This window comes from Macrobrachium nipponense, chromosome 13 (assembly GCF_015104395.2).
Source record: "Macrobrachium nipponense isolate FS-2020 chromosome 13, ASM1510439v2, whole genome shotgun sequence".
Lineage (NCBI taxonomy): Eukaryota > Metazoa > Arthropoda > Malacostraca > Decapoda > Palaemonidae > Macrobrachium > Macrobrachium nipponense.
Window position 1 is genome coordinate 89722292 of NC_087206.1, and position 17031 is coordinate 89739322.

General features: G+C 44.6%; 1 protein-coding gene across 4 annotated transcripts in view; it reads right to left on the bottom strand.

The window, feature by feature from the left end:
- The window catches only part of LOC135225186 (snurportin-1-like), a 60464-nt gene that overhangs the window by 3859 nt on the left and 39574 nt on the right, over nucleotides 1-17031 (bottom strand). For all 4 annotated transcript variants that reach the window (XM_064264470.1, XM_064264473.1, XM_064264469.1 and 1 more), the window contains 3 exons: nucleotides 3477-3562; nucleotides 1178-1365; nucleotides 577-683 (listed from right to left, as the gene is read on the bottom strand). In XM_064264470.1, the coding sequence (XP_064120540.1) occupies nucleotides 577-683; nucleotides 1178-1365; nucleotides 3477-3562 (381 nt within the window). The remainder of the gene's footprint in view (nucleotides 1-576; nucleotides 684-1177; nucleotides 1366-3476; nucleotides 3563-17031) is intronic.

The following is a 17031-nucleotide window of genomic DNA, read 5'->3' on the forward strand; positions in this document are numbered from 1 at the left end:
AAGTTCTGCTGTACGTATATACCAAAGCTGAAGGAGGTAGCTTTGCAGCCTCATAAGAATCTCCTTTAATTCCAGCTAGCCCAACTCCCTCTCTCAATTCGGAACCATTTATATAAATCTTATATGCACCATCATGGGTCACACATCATGTTCTAAACATAAATTCTTGGCCATTTACTTTTTTTTTCGCAAACGTTTCCCTTAGGGATAAGCCATGGGGGAATCTGGAGGCGACCAATGTGAAATACTCTGATTTTTTTTAACATGCCATTGTTTACTTCTTGATGTAGCCTTACCTGGAAAGGAACAGATGACCTTCGTTTAAACTTTCTGTTGTCAAGTTGGCAAATGCTGCTGTTGAGATGAACTGTCTGCAGAGTATGTGCAACTTAAGACAATTGATATATTAAGAAATGCCAATATGTAGAAATGGTAACAAAGGATAAAGTAGGTTAGCAGATGTACCAAGAGTGATTTGAGGTGGTTTGGTCACATTGAAAGGATGAAGAGGAAGGACCTTGATATCCAAGAGAAAGAGTGCATGCAAGACACTTCAATCATATAAAATCAACATACCTTTTCTTTCTTATCCTTCTTTAGCTCTTTTGCATACTCAATATGCGTTGGCAAATTAATGTACTTTGCTGGACGCTCCTTTGCATACTTCTCAGCCACAGGTACTCCTGAAACAAACCATCGGCAAAGCATTTAATCTCTGCGGAAAGATTTTTGAACACCCGAAATCAAATCAATCTCTGAAGAGGATTGTAAACTACAGTTTTATGAGATGTAATTCAAAAGAGAAAGAAACAGAACCTGGAGGTGAAATATACATAAATTATTCACTAAAAGGTTCTTCATAATTCATTTACTTTAACTTCTTGTTTAGTTACTGCAGGATTTTATATTTGCTAAAAATGTTTCATGACTTGTTTTGTTTTTATTTTAATAAGACAGGAATACAGTCTTTGCAAGTTTAATTTTACTGAAGTAATATTTTTTTTTTCTTTGTAAAATTTGACAACAATCAATGATCCAGTCACCCGATTCTGCTAAGTAACAGAGATGTAAGGTCTGATCAACTTAAGGGGATCACTCACTAATTTATAAAAAAAAAAAAAAAAAAAAAAAAAAAAGGCATCATATGCCATTATTTTAAATCATGACAAATACTCACCTAAAATTTCAGGGAGCATATATGCTTTCAGCCATCCAACTAATGGAGTTGGTCCATGTGTGTAGTGAGTTTCACGATTGTAAAACAAAATTCCATCTAACTCCACGGGGAAAGGCAACTGACTTCCTTCCCCAAATAACTTTGATAAACTTTCAGGCGATGACTCATAATAAGGAAGTCTTTCAAATCTAGAAAGAAGAAAAAAGTATAAAACTGCAGTATCATATTTTTTATCTTATTCTATCATCTTTCCTATAATAAAAACTAAGAAGACTTGAAGAAAACTCAATGAAATAATGGTTTTGTAATACAGACATTAGGGTTGAGTAAGCAACTGCCTTTTCCTGACTTAGGCCGCAGACTGCGGAAAAGAAGAACCACAAAAGTTGTGACATACCTGCCTTCTGGAGGAAGGGAGCATTAAGAAAAGCAGAAGCAAGAACAGAAATCCACAGCTTGTCAAAAGGAAGAGATAGTCACAACAGTGTGCAATCCAAGGATTATCAATTATCACAAGTTAAACTTATGAGTAGGAGCCTGATGAGTTTCTAAAGCCATCTAATAGTATTCTCTCCATGAGCCAATAAAAAAGTAACCATATGGTACCTATACAAGAAAGGCAGTAAGCCACCTTGCCAAAGAGAGAATGCAGATTGACTGAAGAGGTAAGGATATGAGTGCAGATCAAAGAAGTGTCTTTCACTTAATCATACTACAAGACACACAAGATAAAGTTGGGCAATTATATGTATGAGAGAAATTTTCCAAGTGATAAAGCAAAGGAACAACAAAATTTCACTAAATAGGATGAAGAAAAGAACTCAACACATCTAAACATATCAAATTTTATCGGAAATAACCACAGTAGCTTGAAGTACTTTACTTGACCTCTCTATGACAGGCTTTAAGTAAACCTCAAAAGTTCAATTATATTACCATAAAATTTAATAAAAGAACTGAATGGTAGAGAATCATAAATATAGGTGAAAACTTTCTTTACTACCTCAAAGTTATAGGGTTATTTTTCCTTATGGGATTTCATAAACACATGAGCAATCTGATCAATTTGTCAGTACAGTACAGTTAACTTGGCATAATCCTCAAAGGCCTTTGCAAACGAGAAATTAAAATTTATTTTTACCTCAGTATAAGAGAGAAAGAGAGATTATATCTTTGTAATAAAACAATATGAGGAATAGAAATAGTCATTTATTCCAAATGTATTCAAGTCATCTTTATCACATGTCATCTATATTTTACTTTGGCAATAAAGTGGATTAATAAGCTGTATTTGGATAAACTTAAGAACCAAAGCAACAGCATAAATGAAGTGGAAGATATTGCTGGATCACTGGTAAATATGAGCATCCTTTATCAACATAGAAATCTAATGCAAACACAGGGAATGTTATTCTCAACATGAAAAAAAGTCACTTAGAAGAGACATGACTACAAAATGCTGAGATTCATAGTTCTAGTTGGAACAATCCACATTACCACCGAGCATGATGCCAAGGTGGTTGGATAAATATATGAAATTTAGGGACATAGCCCAAACACTGGGATCTTAAGGATCATTCAGTACCATATACTGCTAAGAGAAGTGGAGGTCAGATGCTGGATAACAGACTGCTGTCTCAAAGGCATAGATAGAAGAGTAATTGAAAGGCACTGAAGATCAGGAAGAAAGGACATAAACAAAGACTGAACTAAACTGGAGTGTTGGGAGAAGATGCACAAAGCGGAGTAAAGGGGAAACAAAACATAGACATCTTAATAATTATGAAAGGGATGTCTTCTGCCTCTAGGAAATTTGAAAAGGATCTACAAAGTGTGTAACATAAAGACCTCCAGTTATCTGTTATCTCTCTTAGAAATTTGAGGAGAATCTATAAAATGTGTAATATAAAAGGCCACAGTCACCTGTTATCTCTCTTAGGAAACTTGAAGAGGAACTACAAAATGTGTAACAAAAGGACCTCCACAGACAAGAGTAATTTGTTATACAATTTTTCCTTTTGAGGAATTTGGATAAAATAGATAAAGTACAGTATTGATAATTTCAGCATCTTAGCCCTATAAACTACAGATTTTTTATCTGCAAGAATTTTATGGACAGAGCTGTTGTAGTAGATATATTGGTACAACATTGAACTGAAGATATGTAAAACATTACTGACATCTGAACCTTTCTGGGTTGAGCTAAATACTTTAAAGTCAGCCTCCTCTTATAATGTCCTGAAAAAGACATCCACAGTCATTACACTTAACCAATCAAAGATCTTTTAAAATGGCTTACCTCATTGGATTATACTTGGATATTTCACCTATACCTACTGCTTCTTCTTCTATTCTTGACTTCAACCATTCAAATCTAAAGAAGGTCTGCAAAATGAACACCTTACTAATAACGCACAAATTTGCACACAGTAGAAATTTATATTTCAATCCAATTTTTAAGTTTCATAAATACAAAGGAAAGCTTTAAATTATACATTTTGCCAATGACACAAACTAGAAGGAATCTAGCAATTAGAATCAATAAGTGTCTGACAATTTAACCTCTGTCTGCCAAGCTACATTAGAACCAGTACATGGACAAATCAGTAATTCTATCTTGGCTACAACTGAAATGCAGAATAGTTCCAATGCGGCTGCAGAATCCTCTGATCTTCAAATATTTAAGCTAGGAGCAGATTCATTCCTGCTCTCTGCTGATGTCTACTGAATTTCAGGTGTATTTGTTTTCTTTTCTGTTCTCTCATACTTTGGAACCCTCTTTGGCTTATTGTAGTCTGTTGACTCTGTCAATGATGAATGATGTACCAATGAGATATCTTTCCAATTCTCACAAAAGGTTCTGGCTTGTAATCTGAGATATCTAAGAATAAAGCCCATCACAAGCAGGTACGTACAAGGGGTAATTTGGTAACTCGACACTGTCACCCATGAACCTGTTTGCCTGATAACTTATACTGTAAGTAATAAAGGAAGAAAAGTAGTAGAGTACTTGTATATTAAAGACATTTACTTAGTAAAGTGAGGTCCATCCATAAATCAGATGAACAATGGATAAGCTGAGATATAGAAGCATTGAAGTCTGACCAATTTAAGTGCTGTAAGGTACCCACTGAGGGCGTAGACTAGGTACAAGGAATACAGTCAACCGCTGCTATTCCTGGACTCGCCTACCTGCAAATTTTTCTATGGACTGTATATACCCATTATTCATAGGAAATATGACAATTTGTCCAAAATTGCATTTTTCCTAACTATACAAACCTGAGGTCCTTTTACAATAGGAAGGTACTAGCGGCAGCTGGATAGGTCGTAAGCTTTCGAACAAGGGGTTCGGTAGTTAACTGCTTGTCCGACAGGCGCGCGCGCGCGACTGGGAGGTAAACAAATCACTTTTGCTTTTGGCCCAAGCAAAAACTGCAGAGTGAGGGGTGGCATGAGGTGGGACTACTATGTGTAAAAGGACCTCAGGTTTGTATAGTTAGGGAAAATGCAATTTTGGACAAATTGTCATTTGTTCCGACACGGCATACAAACCTTCGGTCCTTTTACAATAGGAAGACTCACTTCTTGGTGGGAGGAATCTGAGTCTTTTGTGAACAGACTGGTGTTCGCCCAACCTTGGAATGCCTCCCTGGTCGTAAGAGCGAGGGAGGGATCCAAGCCTCTGTCCGATTGATCGGGGTGTGCACCGCAGGATCAATGGTCAGACCTCTGGACCAAGTACCAGCAAACAAGAACAAGTTCTTATTTGCAAGAGGCAACATAAAGTTATGGTTTGTCTCTTGTTGGCATCCACTTCCCCCCCCTTGTAGGAGGAAGTGGTGGATATTCGCTCCCATCCCTAGTGAAAGGGATAGGATGGGGCTCTGTCGAGTAGCTCACCTGCATCTCGTCCTTATCCAGCAAGGTGATGACCGTATCCCTCTACCCACAGGTAGAGGGGGAGAAAAAGATAGGAAGAGAAGCCAGTCACTCTCTCATTCACTTATCTATTCTTACAGTCACACCAGGACTCGATGCTGTTCAGCCTGCTAGGGTCTGGGTTAGCTACACAACGTGTTGAGCAGCCACCACGGGTCCCAAGGAAAACGATCCAAGGACCTGTGGGCAATATCCAAAAGGTAGAAGGAGGTGCCAGTGGTCTGGTTGTACCAGACCCCTGCCTTCAGTACCTGCGCCACGGAGAAGTTCTTGTGTAACTCGAGGGAGTGTACTTCTAGGTCATCTTGGTGCTGACGAAGAGTCTTCAACACTCAGCCTGGGATGTCGAGTTTCTTCAGAAAGCACGGTCGCGCTTCACAGGACAAAGCAGCATCTCCTTCACATCGAAGGCGGTGAAGTCCATTAGGGAGGGGATTGTGAAGGACTCTAACTGATCGTCAGGAACCGAAGGGTTCTGAGTCTTCGCTACGAAGTCGGTACGAAATCGAGCGTCACGAATCCCCATCCCCTGGATGCTTGACTTCGCAGGAAAAGTCATTGCAATTACCTCAGAGGAAAAGAAGGGAATGGTCGTATGACCTATCCCTCTTCTCGACTTCGGTGATGTCCTGTACCCATACTGGTTTATCCGTCTGCAGCAAAGTCGTCTCACATTCTCCTATCCCCATGCAGTGAAGTTCTTCTTCTCGGTAGTGGATAGGACACCGACACTCAATGGTGGGTGTCGATGGTATGGGTACTGTGACAAGCCGTTAGGACGAAGAAAAGACTGTTATGGAACAACCGAACTAAGTCCACAGCGAAGTTCGTAACTGACTTGGGCGCTCTGACAGCTGCCGACTGACTGCGTTCGGTAGGAGGCAAGTTGTCCAAGCACCCGAGCAAGTCACGTGACCTTCGCCAATTAAAAGGGTTATGCCAAGAGACTAAACAAATAATTTGTTCGTCACCGATGCCAGAAGGCGAGGTGATGATTCTCTTAAGGCATGTGCCCAACAGGCGAAAGTCAATTGCCTTCTAGAGACCGAGGTCCCTGATGGCAAGATATCTCATAGTATAGTTGATTCTCAGCTAAGGAGAAACAACACTATGTGTCGTTGAAGACGAAGGTGTACAGAAAATGCAACCTACGTCTTCACAGCTGAACCGAGAGAAGGATTCTCAAGATTCTGAACCTGTGCTACAAAGACTGAGAACGCTAACCGCTATTCATTGCTGTCCGGTGAGGATCGTAGTTGCAATAAAAGCGAGCGCTTTTCAGTAATGAAGACACAGGGAAATACTGCCTGAAGAACTGCTTCTCATGGGCTGAACATTTGGAAGTAGAGCTGTCAGGTCGGAGAGTAGGCGATGTCTTCTGACACATCTGTTAATTCGCGGGGCGAACAATGAATAATTGCACACCTACGAATACGAGATATTTTGAAGACAAACTCAGATGTCTGCAAAAATCATTCGCATTATCGCGGTGCGATGCAGCGGGAGACTAGTACAGACTTCTGTTACCGTGCGGTAAACAGAAAGATGAAAGAGTCCAAGAGATATCTCTGTTGAAAATTCTCGCAATGTCGAAGGCGATGAAATCGAGCGTCACAGCAGTAGATGGTCCTTCATTATTGCGAGAATCCCCGTTAATCAGAGACCTAAGTCCATGATTGTTGGGTAGAGATACGTTCGGTAGTCAATCAAACCAAGGGAGAGAGAGACGTAACCGACCGTGCATCTCCGAGACCTAGCTGATACTGAGCTGCTATCAGGCAGTTCAATACGCAGTAGCTCTCGATGACTCGTCATCCTGAGTTGCCAGTTAATCCCTTCCACGAAGGAATGCGTTCGGCTAGAACCATCGAGCATAAAGAATACGCTCGAGCAATTATATTTAGACGAAACGGATTTCGGTAAATACAAAAGCTGATTTGGTGTTGTCGTGACAATACCAAGTATCTAAAATCGAAACTGATAACTGCTGGGAGGTTGCAGGCAACCCCGAGTTGCAGTTCAATTAAGATACAATTCGTCTCGGTCACAAACCGTAGAGTTAACTACGGTATGCGCCTACCCCCCGGACAATTCAACTGTTAAAAGAATCATGTCGCGAGGGTAATATACGTAGTATATTTGTAGGTTCTGTACCACGACCTCCATCCTAAATTCTTTTCCCCTCGAGGAATGAGAATAAGGATTGGAGATCGACCGCCTTCGTTCTCTAGTCAAGAGAGTGAAGGAGAAGTCTTTCCCAAAGGAAAGCTTCAATGGTGAACAGAATACCGAAGACGATAGTTCAAGCCAAACTAGAAGTTCCCGTCCGTTCTTCTCTATTCCAGGTTAATCGCCTACTGTGAGATACTCTTCTTTCAGCAGCAGTCTTCTTCCAAATGCTAGAAATTACAGGAATTCGAGCATAAGCGAGGTTCCCGATTATCGTGTAACAATTATCGGGGATTCTCGCTCACTTTGGACCGTAGTCTCGCCTAAGTGTTTGGAGATCGTAAAAAACTCGAACACTCTGAGTGCGCTAGAAATTCCGTAGAATTCTAAGCACTCTGCGAAACCCCCACCGAATTCATCAAACGATATCGGCTGGTGGTCCTCTCGATTCCCGTAGAAATCGAGAAAGGGGCAGGATCCCTCCTCAACGACCGGGGCTTACGTCAGGTAGGACCCGAAGGTCCCCCCGGTAGCGCAGCCCCTAACGTGGGATCTTACAGAGAAATCTCTGTAGGATCCCTCCCCTTTCCCTCGTAGCCGTAAGGAGAGAGGGAATGGGGGAGGAATTGGATACTGGCTCGCCTTCCCAGCGGAACTAGCAGTTGGAGAAGAAAAGGAGCAGCCATCGCCTTACGGCGATGGCCTCTCAGAGCCTGGGAAAACGTATCGTCAGGAGAAAACGTTTTCCCCGAGGAGGGTTACGAACTCATACTGTAGGTAAGGGTCTGCCTCCACTGTGAACGTCGTCTGGGTGGGGCTGATCGACACCTGACAGGAGAGAGCCGATACCGTCCTCCGACTCATTCCAGTCCTCGTCGAGGTCGAAACCTCTCAGGAGGACCGAAGGGGTATTCAAATACGGTGTCCGAAGACACGTAGAAACGCCTCTGTCGCAGTAGAGGAGATGAAGTAGCTTGTTCGACCGGCCAGAACTGAGAGAGCCTTCTTGTCCGGAGACGAGAGACTACCTGGTTCAACACAGTCGGCAAGCTTCGATCGCGGCAGACCCACCGTCGATTTGGGTTCCCTCTCGGGCCCCAAAACGACTCGAGCCGAGACGTGGCTCTGCTGGTGGGAGCGGCGATCCTTCCCCGAGGTCGTTGTGCTGACGAATCAGCGCCAAAACCTCGGCAAAGTTCCTCTGGATCTCGGAAGTCACAGCATCTTGCAGAGTAGGACCGTTAAGCCCTTCGAACAAGAGCATATTCCGAGAACCTTCCTCCTAAGAAGGGGGAACAGCGACAGCCCTCTCGGTCTTCTCCAGCCACTTGCGCATACGTCCTGGCCGGTCCAAGAACCGTGCCTGGCACGTAGGGCGTCGTGGTGGGATCATGAGAGGCGCACCCCTCACGATCACTCCTCAATACCTCGCTCCTCCCGGTGTAACCCGAGGAGGTTGAAGGTACGGGAGAGGCAGACCTGACGCTCCCTCCTCGCTCGCTGGCAGAACCAGCAGGCTTGGAGGGCTGCAGGCGATCGTCAACCCACGGTGGCGATCGAGCTGCAGGCCTGGTCGAACCGTCTCGCTGTGGAGAACGGCTGGACTGAGCACAGCGGCCCCGATCTCGAGTGTCAGAAGAGCTGGTGCTGGTTGCCGTACCCGATCGCTCTCTGTGAGAGCGACAGTCAGGCGACCTGCAAGCTCCACTGTCACAGTGAGACCGGTGCTTGTCCTCACGGCACGTCACGTCGCTGGTTCCAGCCGTGGCTGGCACCGGCGAACGGGGGGACCTCTTCCCAGCCTCAGCCCGTGGCCGGTCGTGGACCGTCACGTCATCCCGGGTAGCCAGCTGGTCGCCGCGAGAGCGAGAGCTGGTCTGGTGAGAGTCGCGTGAGCGGCTGTCACCACTCTTCCGCTCCGTGCCGTGAACCTGACGCTGAGCGGGCTCAGAGGTCTGGTTCCTGGCTGCACGGTCGCTGGTAGGCGACCGTACACTCGGTACCTCCCGCGAACGAGAGGCCGAGACGGACCCTGATGCAGTGGCAGAACCACTGACACCAGGCGAGGAAGTACCGGTGTTAGCCAGTACCCCTCTGGTCCCCGTAGTCTTCTTCCTTGCGGAAGAAGAGACGGGCCCCGCTCCCGAAGGAGCAGGAGGACCAGCGGAAGGAACCCTCCCGTCCCACCGAGGTGAGACGGGTCCCGAGAAGCTCCCGAGAGAGACTTCTTAGGAGGGAGGAAGCAACCTTCTTCTTCCTCGGCTGTGAAGCCTTAGAAGTCGAAGGGGAAGAGGCGGCAGCCGACGACGATGAAGAAGATGAAGGCGACGTTCCTCCTCTTCTTCGTCAGCTTCCTCAGGACAGACGTAAGATCTGCCATCCAGGGCGGAGCCGGGGCTGCTGTAGCCGAAGCCACAGGGCCCGGACGCACCTGTACAGACAGACCAAAGTCTGGGGTAGTACCACCACGAACAGGGACGACGTCAGCAGGTATGGGCATCTCAGGAACAGCAGGCACAGCAGGCACAGCCAGCACAGCATCGGCAGGGACAGCCAGCGCAGCAACGGCAGGGACAGCCAGCGCAGCAACGGCAGGGACAGCCAGCGCAGCAACTGCATGGACAGTCAGTACAGAATCGGCAGGTACGGCAGGCAGCACCGGAAACACAGGAGGTGGAGCAGCAGCCAGCAACATCCTGGTACCGGCGGCAGGTCCAGGGGTGAGCTCTAGGGCAGCGGAAGTGTGGTCGCGGCAGCGCGGCGGCACGCCCCCCTCTCGGTACAGCGAACGGCACTTCACAGCGGCTGTAGGCAAGACTGTTACCACGTGAAGCGAGTACACCAGGTGAGGAGGGACATCGTCACCTGGAGTAGATATCGTTGTCGTGGTCACCACTCCATGGGTGACTGCAGCAGGCCCAGACATAGAACCGCCGCCCCTGGACACTAGGCACGCCCTGCAAATCGAAGGACGCCCATACCTCACCAAGGTCCACCCTCGTGGCAATAGCACCTGCGGAAATAACAGTAGTAGTGATTAGTGGGGGGGAAGTCCCCTCGCGCGGGGGGTGAGCCCCACACCGAACGAGCGGAAGACCCCGAATACAATTGTACATCGGGCACCGAGCGCCCTCCCCCGCGCTCAACGGATCGGGCGAGGAGAAGAACCCAGATAACCTCCCCCCCCGAAGGGGAAGGGCCATCTGTGGGAGCTGAGCGGGGAGGGGGGGGGGGGGTTCCTCGTTCCCCACCCCCGCACAGCACCCATGTACCCAACAATAATAATAAGAGCCCGAGAACAATCGTGCCCTCGGCACCGAATGCAAGGGCATAAGGATCAATTCCCTGACTGAGCGGAACTTGAACCAAAACAAATATTGATGCAATCAATAATAAAAGGAATAACATGAAAAAGAATCTTGCATTACGATTCACTTCACAATGAATAAGGGCTCGGAGCGAGCGCATTTGTGCCCTCGGTACCGAGCGCAAGGGTAAAAGGATCCATTCCCGATTATGAACGGAAACCTTGATCCATAATGAATTGATCCCATCAAAATATATATGAAAAATGAAAAAGAATACTGCGCTTGCGATTTCACTTCATACAAAATAAAAAGGGAAAGGATCAATTCCCGGGAAATAGCGGAAACATTGATCCAAGTAAATAATGCAATCTCAATAAAATATGAAAATGAAAAAGAACTGCACTTGCGATTTCACTTCATTCAAATAAAAAGGGGAAAGCATCAATTTCCTTTGGGTAAGAGCAGAACTGATCCAAAATGAGTATTGCTACAATCAAAATAAATATATGAAAATGAAAAAGAATACTGTACTTGCGATTCCACTTCCATACAGAATAAGTTTTCGTGCCGAGCGCATTCGCTCGGCAACGAGCATACAGGTCAAAAAAATATAAATGAAAAGGGCACTTACTTACGATTTTCATCTACACATTTTAACCAAAATATAAGCTCGGAGCGAGCGCTCTCCCGCCCTCGGCACCGAGCATACACAATACGAGGATCATTTCTGGGAAAAATGAATTCCCGCACTTACGCCCTTCAGTCCCGGCACTCGGGTAATCAGAGGGCGTGGAGAAACCAAGATCCTTTAATTCACAATTGAATTCAATGGAAATAAATATGAAATGATTGTACTTACAATTCAGTTTCACTAGATAAATAGAAAAAGAAAAACACAACCATGCGAAAGCAACGACGATGAAGCGGGCAGAGAGCGATGATACACGTCTACACGCCAGCAGGCCGAAAGCAAAAGTGATTTGTTTACCTCCCAGTCGCACGCGCGCGCCTGTCGGACAAGCAGTTAACTACCGAACCCCTTGTTCGAAAGCTTACGACCTATCCAGCTGCCGCTAGTACCTTCCTATTGTAAAAGGACCGAAGGTTTGTATGCCGTGTCGGAACAATCGCCAATTCGGGGTATTTTTCACTGAGAAATATTCACAAATACAGTGGTACCTAAACATACGAAAGTCCCAGCTTACGAAAAAATCAAGTTACGAAAGCAAATACGAAGATTTTTTGGCTCTACATACGAAAATAATTCAGGTTACGAAAGGTTGTTGCTGTAAAGTCCTGAGATTTGCCCGGACCGCCAAGAACAATTTCAAAACTCGTGCGCCGCCAACTGAGTAGACTCGCCACCATCCTCCCACTCTCCCATTGGTTCCTGATGCTAGTCACTGCCATAAGATCCTGCTCTCCTATTGGTCAGCATCTCTCCCATCGTGCTCCACGTAAAGGCGCTCTTCTTCAACCACTGCTTCACACCAGCGTTATCGTACGCACACCAAATTCGTTCGTTCACATATACGATTTCGTTGGTTAACATAAATTCGTGTTAGTGATTTCCTCTTGTGTGAGAACTTAATTAGTATACTACATAATTTAATTACATACAGTATACTCATGGGTCCCAAGAAAGTTGCTGAAGTTCACGGGAAGAAGAGGAAGCTTTCTATGGAGACAAAAATGGAGATTATCAAGAATTATGAGGCTGGCATGGGGTTGAGTGTGATCGCTAAAGAATACGGCCGAAATCCGTCGATGATAGGCACCATCCTTAAGCAGAAGGAAGCCATCAAAGCAGCTACACCTTCCAAGGGCATGACTATTTTGTCCAACAAGAGGAGCCACGTGCATGATGAGATGGAGAGGCTGCTTCTTCTAGGGATTGAAGACAAAGAAATCGCTGGCGATACGATAACCGAGACGGCAATCTGCCAGAAGGCCAGTGCTATTTTCGGCGATTTGACTGCCCAGGCCGAAGACGACGGAGGAGAAGGGACATCGACGGCAACCCCAGACTTCAAGGCTTCTCGGGGGTGGTTTGATAAATTCTGTAAACGGAATGGCATCCATTTGGTGGTGAAGAAATTGAAATTTTGTGAAAAAATGTAAAGTATAAAAAAGTAAAAAAAATAATGTAAAAATCAAAAGAAAAAAAAAATTTAATTTTAAGTTTTTTGTAAAGTTAAGTGTTAACATTTTATGCCATTTGTTAATGTGTTTTGTAAAGTTAAGTGTTCAAGTTTTCTACCATTTGTCCTCCTCCTCTGTCTCCACTTTCGGAGATCGCCTCACTCGAAAGGTAAGGTTCCACATTTTGCCACATATGTACAGTATTTCTTGCATACCATGTACACTAATACACTTTATTTACAGGTACGTAGTACATATTAGTAGTATATGTAGTTTAAGTTAGGTATTGAATGGTCCAATTTGTTGTATTTCATTGTGGTTAATTAAGCATTATTATAAAATTTACTGAGTGTTTTTGTAGGGCTTGGAACGAATTAGCAATTTACATGTAAAATGTGGTTCTAGATACGAAAAAATCAAGTTACGAAGGCTGCTTCAGAACGGACTAAATTCGTATCCTGAGGTACTACTGTACTGTATTTTCATACTTTCATGGCTAAATGCACTTTTTGTAATAAAACTATTAAAAAACTCAGGTATAAGTAGTTTTATTTTTTTTTTTTTTTTTAATTATCCAAATAGGCAGTTCTAAGTGTTTATAGAAGGATTTTCAGTACTGGGGGATTTTTAGCTATTTGCAGGGGGGGATCTGGTACCCATCACTCGCGAGTAAGGGGGTCTACTATACTCTATTAAGGTATTCTGGCCAATACAGTATCGTAAAGTTCAAATATATACAACTATTTTGACACTGTATCTGATCATGACCTCTATAGGCGCTCTACTAGCCTGTTTAAGTAGCACGAAAAAGCCGCTATTCGTAAAATAGAGAAGAATCTCTACAAGTGTAACGCTGCTGAAGTAGCCATTACATTTAATAAAGTATATTATTATTATTATTATTATTATTATTCATAAGATAGATTCCTGTTCATGTGGAGCAAACCCACAGGGGTCACCGACCTGAAATTCAAGCTTCCAAAGAATATGGTGTTCATCTGAAAGAAGTAACAGAAGGTAATAGGAAATACATAAAAAAAAAAGAGATCAGTTATTAGAAAAGAAAAAGAACACAAATTTATAAATGAATACAGATAAAAAAAGTAAATTTTATTATTCTTTTATTTATTTATTCATTTATAAATTTGTGTTCTTTTTCTTTTTTAATAACTGATCTCTTTCTGTGTTTTCTATTACCTTCTGTTACTTCTTTCAAATAAACACCATATTTTTTTGCAGCTTGAATTTCAGTTCAGTGGGCCCATGTGGGATTGCTCCACACAAGTAGGAATTCATCTTATGAATAATAATAATGATAATAATGATAATGTATGTGAACTATTAAAATACAAAGTGAACTTCACTTGATCTTCTGAGGTTCCAATTGCACAATATCCTGTGGGAGACTATTCCGCAGTACAAGTGAGGAAAAAAAGATCTCTAGAACAGATATGTTCATCAGCATGGCACATTTACTACATACTGGTGCTGCTGTTCAGCAAATCTGGTTGCTCCGGGAACGGAAAACAGGATCAGGGATCAATTGTGACAGCGAATGTTCTCAACTAAAATACAACTTACGAAAAACAAAAATCCAGACGGCATGTGTGTAATAAAACCACTTATTTTGTCTGACATAATAAAAATGATATTGTTAAGATACAATAAAGTTTTGTACATACTTACCTGGCAGATATATACTTAGCTATAGACTCCGTCGTCCCCGACAGAAATTCGAATTTCGCGGCACACGCTGCAGGTAGGTCAGGTGATCTACCGCCCCTGCCGCTGGGTGGCAGGAATAGGAACGATTACCGTTCTAGAACCAGATTTTCTCTTCCACCTGTCTCCTGAGGGGAGGCTGGGTGGGCCATCAATCGTATATATCTGCCAGGTAAGTATGTACAAAACTTTATTGTATCTTAACAATATCATTTTTGTACATGGAACTTACCCAGCAGATATATACTTAGCTGATTGACACCCTTGGTGGTGGGAAAGAGACAACTATTTACTGAATAGACAGGTAAACAACATACGTTGTAGGTAATAAATAAATAAAACCTTGGTTCCTACTTGATCAGGCGGAAGACTCCATGGCTAATGCCTAGGAATCTGCTTCGCCTCAAGAGCCTCAGCGAGGATGTGACCTATGGCTAAGAGTTCTTGTGGGTCTGTCGATGGGGTCTTATCTATTCACTTGACAGAGCCTCTTACATGACAATATGCCTATGCCTATGCCTAGTGGCATAATTAAGGAGCACAACACCGATCCCGATCGCCTGATCCTAACACGAGGGTTAGTGCTTAAGTTGAAAAGAGTTATCTACAAACTCCTTTCAAACAACCCAAAGAAAAAACACGACGTTAAATAAAATTTAACTCACTAGTTAAGGATCAGTATCTGCTCCCTATCCCAGCAATGTATCTGCAGACACGTATCAACCAAGAGGGAAGGATCCCTCGAAGGTTATCTTGACATCCTTCGGATAATGGGAAGTCAACACAGAGTTGCATCTCCCGTATGTGACAACTAATATGTCCTTATGACATATTGTTAGGGAAAGAACAAGAATTCGGAAAAGCTCGCACTTCATGCGCTTTTAATTCTCAGCTGTTTGAAGGAATCATCAATACACTTATCAAGTGCTTAGATCACAATGTCTCAAAGAAGGCCAGGGCGTTCTTTGATATAGATCTCTTCTGGGTGAAGCCTGGAGCCTGGCTAGCGCTTCGTGCCTGGCAGGCGCCTAGCGCCTGTCTAGCGCCTCGCGCCTGGCTGGAGCCTTGCGCCTGAATGGCGCCTAGAGCCTGGCTGGAGCCTCGCGCCTGGATGGCGCCTTGTGCCTGGCTGGTGCCTGATTGGCTCCTCCTTCCTGGCTAGCGCCTCGCGCCTGGCTGGAGCCTTGCGTCTGGCTGGCGCCTTGCGCCTGGAAGGCACCTGGAGCCTGGCAGAAGACTTCATGATTACTGTCTATGAGTCTGCATGCCTCAAGAGTTTCAGCGAGGTAGGGACCTATGACTGACAAACCCTTCTGGATCATGTCAATGGGGGCTAGCCCGCTTAAACGACAGAGCCTTCTCGGATCGTGCCAATGGGGGCTGACCCACTTACATGGCAGAGCCTTACCTGTATCATATCAATGGGGACTAGCCCTCTTACATGACAGAGCTTTAGGTTTCTCTTTACTGGAAGGAGCCTTGCGCCTGGATGGATCCTCAATCCTGACTGGAGCCTAGCCTTGAAGGAGCCTGGCACCTGGATGGCGCCTGGCTGGCTTCTAGAGCCTGGCTGGCTCCTAGAGCCTGGCTGGCGCCTCGCGCCTGGCTTGGCTCCTCCACACTTGCTGGAGCTTCGAGCTTGGAAGAGTCTCTAGGCTGTCTGGCGATGTCCACATCGGACACTCTTATATCTGTCCGATTTGTTCGCCTCTGGCGCATTTGCGCCAGGTTGGAGGCCCGCTCCTTCTCAGTATCCGACCATGACAGAGTTCCTTGGAACTGTCCGCCTCTGGCGTTTTTCGCCTGTACAGTATTGGCATTTGGCGCCTGGCTGGCGCTACATTGTCCGAGAGTCCTGAACAACCACATAGTTTATCAGGAGACTGGAGAAGGGTGGAAGAAATTCTTCCCCTTTGAGCTTTTGGCCCCTGGCAAGGGGAGGTGATTTTAGTCAGCTACACCCAGTAGACGACAGGATATCTAACAATACGAGAGAGAAGAGTCTTCCTCCGAGGAGGATCCTTCGTGAACACTTCTTTTGCTAACGAGATCTCTTCTTACATGTTGATGAGGTTCCTCGTTGCAGAATCTTCCCTATCCTTGCCCGAAGGAAGGGAAGGAGTCTGGAAGTCGAAGGAGACTGAGCTGAAATTGGGCGGAACCCTGATTTCTAGCTCTTATTGTATCCTTCTGAATACCTTCTGGGAAGCATTTTGAGCCCTCATCGCACCCCGGAGACTCTGTAGGCAAACGTTTAAACCATCTCTTCTTCTGTAGATGAAAATGTAAGTACCCTGCCTGGGCAACGAAACTTCTATCTGAAAGCGTTGCGTCAGGAATAGAGGGATTTAGTTCTTTTGCCAGACATACTATGCTGGCAAGAACCCATTGCCGAGTCTCCATTGAATCTGATGCGAGATTCCAATGCACAAAAAATTCACTTGTCTTCTTGGTCGTTTAGGGCTAAGAGAAACAAAGAATTCCTTCATAAACTTTCTCAAAGAAGTTTGATGAGGAGCAGTTCCATTTTGTCGGAACACGGAATCTGTGGCCACAAAAAGATCCCATTCA